We start from the raw sequence: 18,079 nt of genomic DNA on the forward strand, positions 1-18,079 counted from the left end.
CCAGCCTGGCCAACATGGTGAAACCCAGTCTCTACTAAAAATACAAAAATTAGCCAGGCGTGGTGATGCATGCCTGTAATCCCATCAATTTGGGAGGCTGAGGCAGGAGAATTGCTTGAATCCAGAAGGTGGAGGTTGCAGTGAGCCGAGACTGCGCCATCGCACTCCAGCCTGGGCAACAGAGCAAGACTCTATCTCAAAAAAAAAAAAAGTAACGATAAGTGTACTTTATCCTCCAAATATAGGTTAAGAAGACAGGTGAATAATAGAAAGCTGAAGCTAATGCATTTTAGGATAATAGGTGGGATGAAATCTGTTTCTAAAACAGAAGCACTCACATAAGTAGCTGACATTTTACAAAGTGTTTGCTACGTGCTAGGCACTATTTAAGAACTTTACATATGAGGCCAGGTGTGACGGCTCATGCCTGTAATCACAGCACTTTGGGAAGCTGAGACCAGGAGGATCACTTAAGGCCAGGAGTTTGAGGCTGCAATGAGCTACGATCACGCCACTGCACCCCAGCCAAAAAAAAAAAAAAAAAGAAAAAAGAGAACTTTACATATTAGCTCATTTAATCTTTAAAACAAACCTTGGAGTTAAGTATTTCCACATTACAGATGAAGAAATTAAGGCATGGCTCAGTATGGTGTCTCAGGCCTATAATCCTAACACTTAGGGAGGATCACTTGAGGCCAGGAGTTTTGAGACTTGCCTGGGCAACATAGAAAGACCCTGTCTCTACCATAAAAAAAGAAAGAAAAATAAAGAAATTGAAGCAAACAGCAGCTAGGCAAGTTGCCCAAGTTAGTAGTGAGCCTCTTGGTGGTGAGTTGGGACTCAAACCTAGGGAGTCTAATTCCTAAGTCAGGTCTTACCTACTTCGACACAAAGGGCTCTAATGGATGAGACAATAATTAAGGAACGAGATCATCTAGTCTAGTATTTATCAATCTCATATTAAAGATATACCACATTTATAATATGTCAAGTAAAAAGGATTCATATGATTACAATATACCGCTCTTTTCAGAGACATTGAATAGAATTAGATAAATGAATATTATCTGCTGGTAGCAAATTCACTACCACTCAACTGGCCTTTGCCCCTTTACAGATGTATTTTCCAAGTTACCGATAACCCTTTGTCCTGTATCTACAGACTCTAACAGCAATCAACAGACAAGCCTAAAGTGCTTTCACTAACTTCTGAATTCTTACAGCAAATTAGTCCATGCAGAATCAATTTACTAATTTATACTCTCTGGTGTCTTCAGGTATGTGAGCTGTGTCTCTCCTGGCTGGCCTGACCTCGAGGCCTGGCACCATGTCTTATACTGACCTGCGGGTTTCAAGTGCTGAGTGTGCTTCTACAAGTTAGATTTCAACATATATATGTTGATTTGGTCGATTATACAAATCACATTTCATACAAAATGAGTTGTATCAACAACCACTGCTTTTTAAGAAGTGCTTTTAATGTAAATCTGAATACTTTTACTGACCAAACCATTATAAAGTCTTCTCTGTGGTTTAGGCTGGAGGACAGTGGCTGGTAAAGTACAGTTCAGAGTAGACTAGGAATAGAACAAACTTTGGAGATTTGACAATGGAAATGAGATTTTGGGGGCTGTGACTGGTACTACCTTTAAAGGTTTTATACTGAGAGCATTACGGCAGCGGCAAAACTCCTGCTCTGTACAACGTGGTTAGTGTTGTTCCCTTATTACAAATCCTTGAGGCTGGGCATGGTGGCTCACATCTATAAACTCAGCACTTTAAGAGGCTGAGGTGGGAGGATTGCTTGAGCCCAGGAGTTCAAGACCAGCCTGAGCAACATGGTGAGACCCCCATCTCTCAAAAAAATAATTAAAAAAAATGTTTTTAATTAAAAAGCCTTGAGATACCTGCTCTCTGATTTTGTCTGGGGCTGCATTTCCAACAGGCTATGGTTTCAGCGCTGGCCAGTCCTCTTAACCACTGAAATGCTGCCCTGGCTACCACATACAGACTCCAGGTACCCTCTCTACCTGATGTGGCTGTTGAAGACCATGGGACACTCACCGAGAGGGTAAGGAGCAAAGGTGTTGGGTGAAGACTGCTGCTCTTTGGTCTGCAGGTCAGGTAGGCCGGGAGTCTGTGGGTGCGAGGGGAAGCTGTCCATGGCCGATTTGCCTGCAGAGGGGTGCAGAGACAGGTGTGGCGGGGGCGGTGGCGGTGGTGGCTGCTTCACGAGCAGGGCCTGGGCCAGCTGGCGCTGGTGCTGCTGGATCTGCTGCTGCAGATTAGTGATTGTGCGCGCAACCTGGCAGGCAGAGACATAGGTGCGTTAACCAGGTGGGAAGGGACACTCATGGCTTGTCTAGGGACCAAATGCATTCTTCATTGTCTTTATGCTGAAGCCACTACTGGCTAGGCCAACCTCCTCCCAAACCTAGCTGAACCCAGGAATTTTCAAAGGAAGGCTTGGCTAGAGAAAAATCAACGATCATCTAATAGTTCATCAATTAGCGTCTCTTCTATCAGGGAAAATTATAGCTCATGACAAAAATCAATCTGGGTAGCACCTACTTGCTGCTCCTGTTGTCTCATGGATCCGGACACATTACGCTGGGCCTGTAACATCTGCTGCTGGATCTGTAAACGTTGGTATGCCTGTTGACAGAACGAAGAGTTAAAACAGTATAATAATTAAGTGTAAGTTGAACTAATGGTTCAACTTTCTGACATTAGTTAAAAAATAAAAAAAGAGAACCTAGCCACTCTTCTTGGCCCATACTGCGGCTGACACATACTCTTTTTTTTTTTTTTTTTTTTTAGATGGAGTCTCGCTCTGTCATCCAGGCTGGAGTGTAATGGCGCGATCTCAGCTCACTGCTACCTCTGCCTCCCGGGCTCAAGCAATTCTCCTGCCTCAGCCTCCCGAGTAGCTGGGATTGCAGTCGCGTGCCACCACGCCCAGCTAATTTTTGTATTTTTAGTAGAGATGGGGTTTCATTATGTTGGCCAGGCTGGTCTCAAACTACTGACTTTGTGATCTGCCTGCCTCGGCCTCCCAAAGTGCTGGGATTACAGGCATGAGCCACGGCGCCCAGCCATGGCTGACACATATTCTGGAGGCACAGAGCACTTTTAAAAGATTAATGTCTCATCCACTTTTTTAGTGCGCAGAACTAAAAAAAATCACAGAGTCAATACCCGTTTAGTGTTGGTGATGATGTTGGTCAGCAAATATTTTTCATTTAATGAAGAAATCAAAATTCTTCTGCTTGATTCATACAAACTGAAACTTAAAAAAAAAAAAAAAAAAAACCAACCTATTCTATAATGATGGAGACTGAAGTCCAGGACAGCCCAGACAATGTGACAAAACACTGGCAGTAACTGTCCCAAATCATTCAAGAATAATGTGTGTTAAACAACGTGGTTATCTCCATAACATCATGGGAATGAAAGCTAAGAGAGAACCTGAAATGCAGATTTGTGGGCACTTTTGTCACACAAACTTGTCATCTACAAAGTTGGTTAAAGTTATGATGATATTCTTCTGTACACTGACATAGAAGCTTTGGTCATTTGACTGTTTTGAAATGTTGGTTGAATATCATGATTTTTTTTCTTACAACATGAATTTTAGGGACATTTTTGGCAAGATTCATCAAAGTAGAATCCAAATAAAGGTGGAGATTATACTATTAGAAATGCCTCCTTCATCTGTAATCATGGAGGAATACCCTACTTAAGTGAATCCTTATAGACCTAAAACTTAACCTTATGGAAGCACTGAAACTTTATTTTTCCAATTTTTCTGGAAAAAATAAGAACAGAATACATTGTTTTAAAATTAGAACACCCTATTGGTAATTCAACATTTTCTTGATGTCTTTCACACCATAGAGGTCAATAAAAACTTACTGTATAACTAAAAGATTCTAGCACATCAGTAAGATAATCAGCTCTGTGTCAGAGCTGCAGCAATGCCTGCAGCGTCATCTAGTGGCAGAAAGCGATCTTCCTCTACAGTAACAGTTCTAAACCTGCATGCTTTTTCTATGAGTGCCTGTTTTCAGAGCTGTCTCCTTTCCTTTGGAGGTCAGTGGTCTCCGGACTGAAAGCAATAGGACTGCACATGTGCACTGCCTCCCCACAGCGATTCCTCACTACAGCACCGCCTCCCTTCTGACAGATGGAAAAACAGTCTCTGGCCAGGCGCAGTGGCTCACGCCTGTAATCCTAGCACTTTGGGAGTCTGAGGCGGGAGGATCACCTGAGGTAAGGAGTTGGAGAGCAGCCTGACCAACATGGTGAAACCCTGTCTCTACTAAAAATACAAAAATTACCTGGGCGTGGTGGCGGGCGCCTGTAATCCCAGCTACTCGGGAGGCTGAGACAGGAGAATTGCTTGAACCCACAAGGCAGAAGCTGCAGTGAAGCATGATCGTGCCACTGCACTCCAGCCTGGGCAACAGAGCAAGACTAGCAAGACGCCATCTCAAAAAAAAAAAAAAAAAAAGAAAAAGAAAAAGAAAAGGAAAAAACAGTCTCTGAGGGCCAAGCCTTGGTCCTGACCTCATGTCTAGAGCTCTGTGCTTTCCATTAAAGCAAGGACACATAGCATGTGTCTCTGGGACACGTCCTTCCCTCCTTCCTTCTATCCTCCCCTGCTGCTTACAGAAAAGCAGACCTCAAACTTGTTGGACATGTGTCTAAAAAACAGCAAAGGGGAAAGACTGAGGGCTGAAGTACTCTCTCATTAGCAAAGATTTTATGCCAATGGTTCTGTCTTTTGGAGTTCCCATTCTTTTTTTTTTTTTTTCTCCTTCATGATTCCTGGTCATGATTTTCTTTCTTCTTTTTCTTGAGACGGAGTCTTGCTCTGTTGCCCAGGCTGGAGTGCAAAGGTGCGAGGCTCACTGCAACCTCCGCCTTCCAGGTTCAGGTGATTCTCCTGCCTCAGCCTCCCGAACAGCTGGGATTACAGACATGCGCCACCATGCCCGGCTAATTTTTGTATTTTTAGTAGAGACGGGGTTTCACCATGTTGGCCAGGCTAATCTCGAACTCCTGACCTCAGGTGATCCACCCGCCTGGGCCTCCCAAAATGCTGGGATTACAGGCATGAGCCACCGTGCCCGGCCGATTCCTGGTCATTTTCTAGGTGATGAAGTTGCTGGCTAAGATTGCTAAATAAATCAGAAACCCACATTAAAGAATGAAATAATTAACTGGGTCTTTTAGTGTATATAATTTCAGTAAGCATCTAGGTATACAATGACATGGCAATTATAGTAAAATCAGTAAGACTGTTTGAAAATAAAAAAAAAATCAAGATTATGTGAAGTTACAAAACTTTCAAGAATTATTAGGTCACATCAGCCATTCTTGACCGGGGTTTCATGAGAGAATTAAGTTCTAATGCTCTAAGGCATCTACTATATGTAATAAAGCAATTTTTCTCCTGTGCTTCTAGAATAGTATTTATGTATACCATCCTTAGAATAACTGAGAAAATAGTCACTCAAATGATTTTTTGTGTTCTGTGGTTCTCAGAAACTCTGGCTGAGAGCTCAACCGAAAAGACATGCCTAATTATAAAATCTGGTAGATTGGTAGATTTTCTGAACACAAAGAGGCCAAGCCATGTGCAGTGGTGCACACCCGTGGTCTCAGCTACTCAGGTGGCTGAGGTGGGAGGATCCCTTGAGTCCAGGAGTTCCAGACCAGCCTGGCAACACAGTAAGATGCTGCCTCTAAACAAAAACAAAAACAAAGAGGCCAAAACATTTACAAAACCTAGTAGGACATCTTTGAGTGAGAACTCCCTAACTCATGAAGAGTTTAAATACTTCATGAGAGTCTCAATGACATCCCTGACGTGAAGACAAACATTATCACAACTGCTGCTCTCAGCAGGTGCCGTGCATCTGCACTCGGCCTGTGCGCTCTAACTTGCATGGGTCTATCCACTCACCAGCTGCAGCTGATAGAGCTGGTTCAACATCGTCATATGTTGAGGATTAATTGGCGAGGTTAATAGTGCAGGGTTGAGACCAATGTTTTTTGCTGCAAACTGCAAAAGCTGTGCTTGAACCTGTTTAACATAAAATATACTATTAGCCGTTGTATCTCTGTTAAAATAGTTACTTGTACCTGTAGTTTTTCAAAATTCAAAAATGATTAAACGATAATTTGTAGGGAGACCCCCTGAAACTACTGCTATGGAATAAAAGATGAAATGCTCCTGAGTATTGTAAATACAAAATTGCATGCAGGACTGTGTAAAGACAATGCAAGGTTGGGCTGCCAGAATGAGCCAACAGCGCGTGATGTGCTTCCCCCTGCAGAGAGCCTATAAATGGATGTGCAGTCAGGGAGGTTTCACATCACCAAGATTCCTATCCCAGAAAAGCAGATGTTCATAGCTCTGGGAATGGAATGCGACCCTTGGGGAGAGCCTATAAACGGATGCATGAGGGGCACCTGTTCATATGGATAAGATAGGGTTATAAACGCCCTTATCTTGCCACAGCTCTTCTAGCTCTCTTTAGGGTTAAGGCATACTCCCTTCTGAGAATTTGTGGTCTAAACAGTTATCTAGTTTCACGTCCTATTTCTATTGATTGTTTGCAACCAGCTTTTGCTGCAATTATTACTACTGATTAGTATCTTACTAAACATAGGTTATGGACAGACTGTGTTTCTGTTTTAAGGCTCTGTTAGAAACTGCTGATGCACACAGTATATTGTAAATTCTTGTCTCCGTATACTGTACTTCTGCATACCAATGTTATGTTAAAGAATTACTTCATCCCCATGTGATCATCTCACCTCATAATCAAACGACCCTAAATCCCTCACTAACCTACCCCCGCCCTCACTAAACTTAATAATAAATGCTGGTATATCCAGTGCATTGGCGGCATCACAGGATCAGAAGGCGGTGACCCCCCTGGACCCAGCTTTCACTATCTCGTGTGTGTCTTTTATTTCTCGACCTGCCGATCTGCCTGGGAACAAAGAAAGAGCCCTGTTGCACCGCAGGCTGCTGGCCAGATCCTGCAATAATAATTATATTTGTCTCATGGGTGAAATGTCAAAGGCCATTAAAAAATGTATGGACATTTTAACATTAGTAGTTAGCACGTAAAGAATAAGAAAGAAAGGAAAAAGAAAGGAGGGAAGGAAGAAGGAAAGTCTTCAGAGATCTCATCCTCCAAATATTTTAATTATAAATGAACTTTCCAAGGTTCTGTGTCCTTCCTGTCAGTACTTACAGGTAACAGGGAGATACAGAACAAACAGTGAGACGGCACACAGATGCCTTGCCATTTGGGACATGCTGGTTTGCTTTGTGTGGGGAAGACTAACTGCTTCTTCTGCTACTGCCTCTCAGACTGGGTGCAGCTGTGGCCTAGGTCTGGGCAGTGGGATGTGACTGGAAGTGGTGTGTGCAATTTCAAGGCCACCCGCACAGTAGTGCTGCCTTTTCCCCTGTTCCTGGGAAGTGGCTATGGCAGAGCCACCCCCAATCCCTGCACTGCTTTGTTCTGCACTGTAACCTGAGAGAGATCAATGTCTACCTAGTTTAAGCTACTGTTTTTTGAGGCCTCTTTGTTATAGTGGCTTATCCTATATCCTAACGAATACATTTAACTATTATCTAATAACTTTTATTATTGCCTGATAATAGTTACATGTATTAGTTATATTGATAATTGTGCACTATCAACTCAGTGCACAAACCTGGGTTTGAACAATTATAGAGCAAGAATTACCCTCAATGCAGTGCCCAGTGCATCCTGCTCTTTTTCGTATGCTAGCATTGCCTTCCCATATGCTATGGTCTGAATGTCTGTGTCCCCCGAGAATTCCTATGTTGAAACCCAAACCCTAATTGTGGTGGTATTAAGAGTGGAGGCCTTTGGGAGATGATCAGGAGCCCCCATGAATGGGATCAGCACCCTAATGACAGAGGCCTGAGGAAGGCTGTTCGCCCCTTCCACCACATGAGGATGCATAAAAGTTGCCATCTATGAGAAACGGGCCCTCACCAGACACTGAATCTTCTGGCACCTTGATCTTGGACTTCTCAGCCTCCAGAACTGCAAGCAATACATTCATGCTGTTGTAAATGACCCAGTCTAAGGTATTTTGTTACAGCAACCCAAATGGACTAAGACACCATATTCCAACAAACTAAACACATTTAAATTAAATTTTATGAATAATAGAAGATTGATAAATTAACACGTTCTCTTTTGGAACAGGTTGAACATAAGATCCCTCAGAAATTTTAACTATCTTCTTGATATCAGAGGTCTCTTGGGGGAAGAAAGCAGTTTTTTCCCTCTCTGCTAGAATGCTAGAATGTTGTAAGTACTTCAAGATGCTGCTGCTCTCTCAGGGCAGGGCTCCAGTCAACCTTCACACCAGAATTACGTATCAACTAGAGCCCTGAGTTACCCCACGCAGCAAAGATGTTATCAATACCATTGATTATCAAATATATTATAAGGGGTAAGAACTAACACTGTAATTAAAAACTTGGTCCAAAGCCCAAAATTGTAAAATGTGCTAAAAATAAACAATATTAACAAGAACAATTGATATATATTAGGCCTCAGAGCCATGCCAAACAGCAATATCCTTTTCCTTAATTCGATTTGGCCTTTTTTCCTTTCTTTCTTTTTTTCAGAAGGAGTTTCCACTCTTGTTGCCCAGGCTGGAGTGCAATGGTGTGATCTTGGCTCACCGCAATCTCCACCTCCCGGGGTCAAGTGATTCTCCTGCCTCAGCCTCCCAAGTAGCTGGGATCACAGGCATGCGCCACCAAACCTGGCTAATTTTGTATTTTTAGTAGAGATGGGGTTTCGCCATATTGGCCAGGCTGGTCTCGAACTCCTGACCTCAGGTGATCCACCCACCTCGGCCTCCCAAAGTGCTGGGATTACAGGCGTGAGCCGCCGTGCCCGGCAACATTTTTTTCTTAACAATCTCTATGGTTCACTCCTGAAAAGGGATGAAAGAAAGAAAAAAAACCCAACTCTATTGGCAAAAATGATCTAATTCTGAATATTAAACATAACTGAAAATCTATAATATATACACTATTATATAAGATCACATTTAGTTTCTCATTAAAGCATGATTCAGTCCTTGGCTGCTTCTAAGGGTTTCTTTTACAACCTCAGCAATACTACAGCGTGTCACTTTCCTCTCCCACCAATCTAGGACAGTTCACTGGGTTCACCTGAATAATTGTCTCGAGAAAGACTGGGACAAAAGCACATCAATGGGAGTGTGTTGGGCAGGTCCTTCCCCCTCAATATTGCTTCTGACCAGGAAGATGCCAAATGCTAGTTTGGGTGGCTGAGGCATTCCAAGGAGCAAGCTCTGAAAATGTCTCCTGGGTCAGGAGAATCCATTTACTACTTTATAGTCTAAAATTAATTTATAGGTTAAAAACCAGAAGGCCTTCTCTTAAACATGGATTAACTCAGCTCTCACTTTAAAATCGTGACTTCCAGATAACGCAGGACCCCACGAAACACTGGCATCTATATCTTGTTGCTCAGTCCTGCTTGGATGTGGGTCTGACCTGAGGGGATAGAAACTGAGGCACTTGAGCACGGAGACTGGGCTGGGAAGAGTTAAGAGGCTGCACTGGTGGCTGTGGCGGCTGCTGCATGGTCCTGGCTTGTGCTGCTCCACTATTGCCAAACATACCCAGATTGCCACTCGATATCTGCACAGGGACAGAATTGGACACGTTACCAAGGCAGGCATTAGAGTAACATTGTTTGGAGGTAGGGTGAAATGATCTATTTTAAGTGAATGCCAAATTGTTTCTACTTCCTACCACTATCAACTTGTACCCAGGAGAATTTTTTTGAGACAGAGTCTTGCTCTGTCACCCAGACTGGAGTGCAGTAGCGCGGTCTTGGCTCACTGCAGCCTCTGCCTCCTGGGTCCAAGTGATTCTCCTGCCTCAGCCTCCCGAGTAGCTGGGATTACAGATGCCCGCCACTATGCCTGGCTTTTTTTTTTTTAGATGGAGTTTTGCTCTGTCACCCAGGCTGGAATGCAGTAGTGAGATCTCGGCTCACTGCAACCTCTGCCCCCGGGTTCAAGCAATTCTCTGTCTCAGCCTCCCAAGGAGCTGGGATTACTGTCACCCGCCACCATACCCGGCTACATTTTTTGTATTTTTAGTAGAGACGGGGTTTCACCATGTTGGCCAGGCTGGTCTTGAACTCCTGACCTTGTGATCCACCTGCCTCGGCCTCCCAAAGTGCTGGGATTACAGGTGTGAGCCACCACGCCCAGCCCAAATTTTTGTGTTTTTAGTAGAGACGGGGTTTTGCCATGTTGTCCTCGCTGGTCTCAAACTCCTGACCTCAGGGGATCCACTCACCTCAGCCTCCCAAAGTGCTAGGATTACAGGCGTGAGCCACCTCGTTCGGCCCCAAGTGAATTTTTAATGAGTGTCGTTTATACAACAAGAAGGCTACCCCATTCAAAGAAACTACCAGCATACAATGTTTCACACACAACAGCAACATGAATATGGTTATTTGAAAAATATACATTTCCAAAAGGATGTGATAAAAATTAAAGGGTAATAATTTAATTACCCTTTAATTAATTAATTAATTAATTAGTTAATCTGAGAGGATAGCAACATTTCAAACAGGAAATATAGTTATTATTTCAACAAACCTTGAAATGGAATGAACTGACAAATTCAGGTAGTTAATTTTGTGTTAACTATGATAAAGATATTGTAGCTGTAGTTTTCACTCTGTGTAATGAGTTACCTGACAAATAGGTGAGGTAAGGTATTGCACAGCTTCACTTGGGAACAGCCGCCTGAGAAGCACTGGGAGAGAACCCCTTCTGCAAACCTAACAGCTGTGAACCTAACCCCAGTGCACACCCTAGCTGGGCTGCTGACTTGAAGCTGGCAGAACAATGGAAAACTGCACCACCACCAGGGGGGCAATGTCAGATCGCCAGGATCACACAGTTGGGCGCTGCTGAGTGGAAGGGGCACTACTGGTAACAACACTGGGACAATGTGCACACAGAGGCTGTTTGGCCACCCACACCTCACAGTGTCTACTTAGAGACATGTCTCCAAGCGGTGTGTGTGTGTGTGTCAACCTCATCCCTAAGAAAATCAGAGAGAAGGGATGTCCTAGGGATGGGAAAGGATGATATGTTTTTTGGTACAACATTTCATGTTAAGAGTCTATATGAGAAAAGTGAGATGAAGTGGCAAACAACACTCTCAGGTCCTTCCTTTAGTAACTGATTTAGAAAGGTGATTTCCACCTATACCCAAAGACTTTTGAAGCCTGGAAAAAAATGCCAGTGTGACTCCTGAGAACCACCTTGCAAGAGATGTCATCTTTATTTCTGGGAAAAAGGGGGAGAATGTGGTGCTTTCTCGCAGATCAACAGATGTAACGTCGTTTTGGTTGCCATGAGGAAAGAGGGTGGGCACTACCTGGACCTCTGGATGGATCCGACAGCCGAAGACCCCTGTGCAACACATCATCACTTTAGTCAGTCCCAAGTTAGCACCAAGGGTGCTGAGAGCTCAAACACGTTTTAGTTAAATGTAAGAATAAATATAACTAAAGTTGGAGTCCTACTTCAACTCTTGGCTCCAGTAAGTCACCTGAAGGGAAATCCTGGTAGTATTTCAACTACTTTTTCAGTCACATTTAAAAATAGAGGTATTAACTATAAATAAGTAGTTTATGTCTCAAACACATTTTTTAGAAGGCAGGTAAAACAAAGGCCACGTTTTGCTCTCTCCAAACAGCCTTACCTGTCTAGAAGAATTCAAGTTTTGCATGCCCAGCCCGGAGGCAATCCCACCCAGGGCCTGACTGGGGAGTGCACTGTGTGAAAGGGGGAGCTTCAGGCTTGGGGAAGGCAAGAACGGTGAAGGCGTGGGCTCTTCCACGAGGCCGCCATCCTGATTGGAGAAAGAAAGGGTGAGCTGTGTGCAGTGTCCATCAGCAGACAAAGCACCAAACAGTTTCCCAAGGAAACAGAGGAGGCATGGATGGATAAATAATTAACAGATCAAAAAAGTGTGGATAAGGGAATGGAGAACATGTGCAAAAGGAAGAGGGGAAAAAGAAAAAGAAATAGGATTAAGATGCTGTTTTCAGTTTAAAAGTATTTTACAAACACATATATTAGCTGCTACCATTCTCCTAACTATTGGCCCTGCCTCAGGTAGGAGCACGGAGGAAGGATGGCAACAAGCACTTTACAACCATTTTCAAATAAACAGATTCTTTTTGAGAAGTTATTACCAAAGCTCTAGGTGTACATTAGGTTGAATTCCATGACATTTGTTTTTGACCTACAAACACAGCAGTTTCACAGGGTGTAATCTAAGAAGAGGGTGAGTTATAAAACTAATAAAAGAACCTTATTATTATTTTTTTTAACATCTACTGAGGTCATGCTATGTGCCAGGTCTTTTGCAAATTTATGTCATCTAACATCACAACCAGCCTGTGCATTATTCCATATTTTAAAATGTCAGGGTCCCAATTTAGGGTTGCCAGATTTAGCAAATAAAAATATATGGTGCTGAGTTACATTGGAATTTCAGATAACAGTAATTTTATCAGTTTAAACAATATGATTTCAAAAATTATTTATCTGTGATTCCAATTTCACTGGGCATCCTGAGTTTGAACTCGGTCCCCACTGGTGAGGGGCAGGATGAGGACGTGAGCCTCACCCTGGGCTACACCACAGCTGCAGCTGAGGCAGATCATGTGCTGGAGGACTCTCAAAATAAGATCAAGTCCCATCTCTGATATTCTTTGCTTGTGAGCCTTTCCTTTTTTTCTTTCTTTCTCTTTTTTTTTTTTTTGAGACAGAGTATCGCTCTCTTGTCCAGGCTGGAGTGCAATGGCACGATCTCAGCTTACTGCAACCTCCGCCTCCCGGGTTCAAGCAATTCTCCTGCCTCAGCCTCCCGAGTAGCTGGGTTCACAGGCGTGTGCCACCATGCTCGCTAATTTTTGTATTTTTAGTAGAGACGGGGTTTCACCATGTTGGCCAGGCTGGTCTCGATCTCCTGACCTCAGGTGATCCACCTGCCTTGGCCTCCCAAAGTGCTGGGATTACAGGAGTGAGCCACCGCACCCAGCCTCCTTTCATTGTTGATTTTTTTTTTTAAATGTGTCCTTCCTTACTTCAATTTTATTTTCAAGGCTCAACATTTGCATTGAATTTAGTGCAATGCTTTTCTCCGCTTTGTAGTCACACCAATCTGGCGTGGGGACATCATTACATGACAACACTGGGGGCTGAGCTGTGGCCGGACTGGCTAAACATTCAGGGAGTTTTCCACAGATGCCAGCTGTGGTCACTCATGTGGCCAACTGACAAGGGCCAGCCAGAGATGGGTGCCCAAGCCCCACCACTTCCAATCCCTTTTCCTGAGGATAAACATCTAACACGTAATTTCCAAAGGGAAGATCTGTGTTTTTAAAATGAGACAGTAAAATGGAAATTTGATGACCCTTGCCCATTGGACAAATTGAAGCAGATAACCAGCCAAGTTCACACAATAAATATGAAAATCAGTTTTCAATCCCAGTCTTTTTCATTCTCAGTAACATCTTATGAAATACGACATTCCCTTCTTTGAGTTAAATGTTCATAATGTTAGGAAAAAATGGATAAAAGTCACTTAAGTATTACAGTCCAGCAAGTTTTTAATCTGGCTTGTATTAAGGACACAGTTGAAATGAAAAACTCCTCTTGTTAAAAAAGCAAAAACAATAAACCACCTATATTCATACCTTGTCAAGAAAGGTGGGGCGGTCCACGGAAGACTCTTTGGAGATTGGCGGGCGGCAGCCGAGGGGCTTGGCGGCCATTCCATTATGGTCGGTCACTCCCAGCCCACGCTTGTCCACGTCCACCTTCTTTTCCAGCAGAGCGCCTGGAGCACAACAAACAGAAGCAATGCTGTAAACAAAACAAGTGAGCGCTGAGCGCAAGATAGGCACCAGCTAAGGCCTCAAGGAGGGATGGAGACCCTCCACCCCTTCAAACACAGGGAAGCCAGGGGCAGAGAGAGCCCTTGCTTTGCTAGGGCTGAGCCCGACAAGGGGCTGCCAAGGATTCACGGCAAGGGGATGGGGGTTGGCCCCAGGCACCCTTCCGTGGCTCCTGCAGTCTGTGATCTGGCCCTGCCGCCCTCTGCGCTCTCCGCAGCAGCCACACCAGCCACTGCTGGCCCTCAGGGGCTCAGCTTGTCCTCTCCCTTGGGATGCACCCCCTCCCCTAGTTTCCTACAAGACTTGCTTCCTCATTTCGGGTGGGCTCAGTGGTTGCTTTCTTGCAGGGGCCTTCCCGATTATTCTGTCTGCAAAAGATCCTCTCCTACTTCATGGCCATGCCTCTCCATTCACCGAGTCCTGTATCTGCAAGGATTCTTCCCGATGTGGGGGATACAATACTGTGCAAAACAGACACTGTTTCTGTTCTCACGGCTCTGTTGGCTTAATGACTAGTGTGTGTTTGGCCCACCCTAACTCTGTCCTACTCCACAGTTAGGATTCACCTCTCGCAGCACACGCTGCTCTGTCCCGCCCTGGCAGTTTGCACCACACGTTGTCGCACGTGCACGATTAGACAGTCTGCAGTCTATCCTCATTATTCATGAATTCTGTACTGGTAAAGCTGGCCTACTTGCTAAAATTTGTAACTCCCAAATCAGTAATTGGGGCACTTTTGTGGTTATTTGTGGACATGTGCAGATTGGCAAAAAAATGTGAGTTGCCCAAGTTCCCAGTTCAGGTTGAGCCTCAGATATCAGGTTGTAAAGAAGTGTCCTTTTTGTGGTCCATTTATTGCCAGGCTTTTCGTATTTCTGTGCTTTCTGTAGTGATTCTGGTGTTTAAAATGGTCCCCCTGTGTGGTGCTGAGGTGCTGTCTCGTGTTTCTAAGCTCAAGAAGGCAGTAAAGCGCCTTACAGAGGAAATATGTGTCAAGTAAGCTTCATGTAGGCATGAGTTAAAGCACTGTTGGCCCTGAGTTCAATGATCATGAATCAATGATATGGTACATCCGAAAAAATTCACTGACCTGTAGGTGCGGCTGCTCAGAAAGTACTCAAGTAACATCTGGGCATGTGATAGAGCTATGGAAAAGAGGCTAAATTTGTGGATTCATGAGATGATGACTAGGAAGTGTGGTGGACGGCATTGTTTTGAGTATGAAAGCCAAATAAATTTATGGTCACATTATCCAAGGTCAGAAAAATGTTACACCCTTCTTGGCTAATATATCAATATTAAATAAGGTGTCTTGAAACAGAAAAACATATAAAACAAGGTTATATATTGATTGGTTGACAAAAATGTTGTGAGCAGAGGCTCATAGGAACCCAACCCTGTATGTCTCCTAGGAGCACTGGTTCAGTATTCGTTAATTCAGTGTTTGTGGTGACTTTATAGAACATAACTACCAAGAAAATAAGAATCGACTATATTTAAATGTAAATATTTAACATTATTATTAAAGCAGCTCCAGAACAGGGTTGTTTGTTCCTTGACAGAAAATCTTCTCTCTCAACAACAGTTGGTGCTCAGCCAGCAAGGCAACGCTTCTGCTGGCCCCTAGGCAAGTCCACTCTGGGGCAAGGCACGAGGAACGCACTCAGTGTCCACTGAAGTCTAGTGTGTGGTTCCAGTGTCTCTCAGAGTGTCATTATTACCTTCCCTCAAAACATACGGGAAAATATGAGAAAAGCCAACATGCTTCAAATATGGCATTGGCGATTCAGCTCCAAAGTCCGCTAATCCCAAGAGGCTCCCTCTGTGGTTCCAGCTTGTTGTGTGGTTGCCCCTTCACTGTGGCCTGGTCCTGTCTACCCACGACATATTAACCATTAAACCATGACTACAATCAAATGCTTCTGGAAAGTAAAACTTCACAGCTGGGTACCTTTTTAAAAAGGATGTTGTATGACTTACTCATGGCCTGATCAAGATTCATATTGTTACTCTTCAAGGCCTCCTCAGCTGGCTCTCTCTGTGTAGGAAAACAGAGTTTTCATTAGTGCACATTAATTAACAAAAGGAAAGGTTACAAACAGTTTAATCACTATCAACTTAAAGACACAGTTATAGGTTTTGGAACTGGAAATACATTTCTTCACTGTTGAGGTTAGAGACAATGTCTTTTGAATTAAAAATACTTGTAATAAGAAAATGTACTGACTTGATTTTCAAAGTAAAGCCCTTGTATTTAACACTTTGGAAACAAAATGCAGAGTGGCAGTAAAACCTTGTAAGTACTCCTAAAATCATTTTCATTTTTTTAAAATGTAACTATTAGTATTATTTTTGTAGAGATAGGTTCTCTCCATGTTGCCCTGGCTGGTCTCAAACTCCTGGGCTCAAGTGGTTCTCCTGCCTCGGGCTCCCAAAGTGTTGGGATTACAGGTGTGAGCCACTGTGTCTGGTCCTAAAATCATTCTGTACAACACTGAGTAGCACTGATTCCATAAAGATGCAATCTATGCCAAGACAGCAGGGCCACAGACAAGGACACCTGCCATGAGGACAGGATGCTCTCCTAGGACAGGATTCCTGTCCCAGTGAGGCCCATCTCCATGCCTCTCTCTAGTCCCAGCAACCATGTCAGTCACTGTTGGAGTGCAGAGCTGCATTTTTCGCTTCATCAACTCTAGGCTCCACCATCAACAACTTTTCTCTAAGAAACAGAAAAACAAAACAAGTAGATTCATTTTGATAATTTATGACTGGAACACAGTAATCTCAGGGGATGACTGAAGCCGCTAGGGTGCCATGATAACTGAGACAGTATAAATCAGGACACGCTGAGGCCACCGTCAACCTCTTGCCCACTCACACAGGCAGAGCCTGGGCCACCAACACAATGGCCTGCCCAATGCAGAGGGTCTGTGCCCAGCGTGAAGGATGGGGTTCCTCCACTACATGGAGGCCATTCTGGACTCATTCTTTTAGAAGCATCTATGGTAATTGAAAGATAAACACTAATTTGAATAAGGATTTTGAAAGAAGGCCCATGAAGGGAATAAATGGCGAATATGGGCGACATCCCTTGTCATCTGAACTGCCATCCAATCTCAGGAATTGAACAGACTGTGGTATTTTCAGGGGAATGCCCTACAATATGAATTCTCCCTACATATGACTGGAAACTTAGGAACTAAGTAGGTCTGGTTAGGATACTTTTTCTGGATATGAAACCTTAGTACTTTACATCAAGCTTTCTTTAGTGATCTCTGTCAATATACTCTACACACTAATGAAATTCACGTTTAATTATAAATTAAAAGTAAACATAAAACTGTATAAACCAATGAAAATTAAAAAAAATCACACAGCATTTTCCGGCTGGGCATAGTGACTCATGCCTGTAATCCCAGCACTTTGGGAGGCCGAGGTGGGCAGATTGCTTGAGCCCAGGAGTTCGAGACCAGCCTGGCCAACACAGTGAAGCCTCGTCTCTACCAAAAATACAAAAATTAGCCGAGCATGGTGGCTCATGCCTGTAGTCCCAGCTCTACTCAGGAGGCTGAGACAGGAGGATTGCTTGATCACACCACTGCACTGCAGCCTAGGTGCCAGAGCAAGACCCTGTCTCCAAAAAAAAAAAAAAAAAAAGCATTTTCTATTCTAGGAAAAGGCTCTCACACCCTTTTTGATAGAAATTACGTGGGTCTTTGCTGTAGTTCAAAGCAATGATCTCTAACCCAAACTACCCAGGTAAAAGGGAGATTTAAGAGTTAGATGATGTCAATATCTCATTCCTCAAACAATCTTGGTGTCTTCTGACACACATAACAAACATGGAGAGGAAACAATGAGGGCATTTCATTTTGGGAAGCATGGTGGGTAGCAGTAAACTACGATGCCAGTTACCGGGAAGCCCATGTCTGTGAGTTGTTTGATCAGCCGGCTCATGATCCAGGCCTCATCCTGCTTGCCAGACGTCTTCATGCCCTGGAACAAAGTGTGGGAAAGGGGGAAGTCCATGAGCT

At 43.7% G+C, this 18,079-nt stretch overlaps 1 protein-coding gene across 18 annotated transcripts in view; it reads right to left on the reverse strand.

Moving 5' to 3' along the window:
• TNRC6C (trinucleotide repeat containing adaptor 6C) overlaps positions 1-18,079 on the reverse strand; it is a 148,910-nt gene that overhangs the window by 17,737 nt on the left and 113,094 nt on the right. For 12 of the 18 annotated variants that reach the window (XM_055388798.2, XM_055388800.2, XM_055388801.2 and 9 more), the window contains 8 exons: positions 17,961-18,041; positions 16,023-16,080; positions 13,842-13,984; positions 11,837-12,010; positions 9,599-9,745; positions 5,972-6,091; positions 2,572-2,655; positions 2,065-2,305 (listed from right to left, as the gene is read on the reverse strand). In XM_055388798.2, the coding sequence (XP_055244773.1) occupies positions 2,065-2,305; positions 2,572-2,655; positions 5,972-6,091; positions 9,599-9,745; positions 11,837-12,010; positions 13,842-13,984; positions 16,023-16,080; positions 17,961-18,041 (1,048 nt within the window). The remainder of the gene's footprint in view (positions 1-2,064; positions 2,306-2,571; positions 2,656-5,971; positions 6,092-9,598; positions 9,746-11,836; positions 12,011-13,841; positions 13,985-16,022; positions 16,081-17,960; positions 18,042-18,079) is intronic. The other 6 variants (XM_055388809.2, XM_055388795.2, XM_055388810.2 and 3 more) reach the window with 1 other exon arrangement.

The sequence above is a fragment of the Gorilla gorilla genome, chromosome 4 (assembly GCF_029281585.2).
Source record: "Gorilla gorilla gorilla isolate KB3781 chromosome 4, NHGRI_mGorGor1-v2.1_pri, whole genome shotgun sequence".
NCBI lineage: Eukaryota > Metazoa > Chordata > Mammalia > Primates > Hominidae > Gorilla > Gorilla gorilla.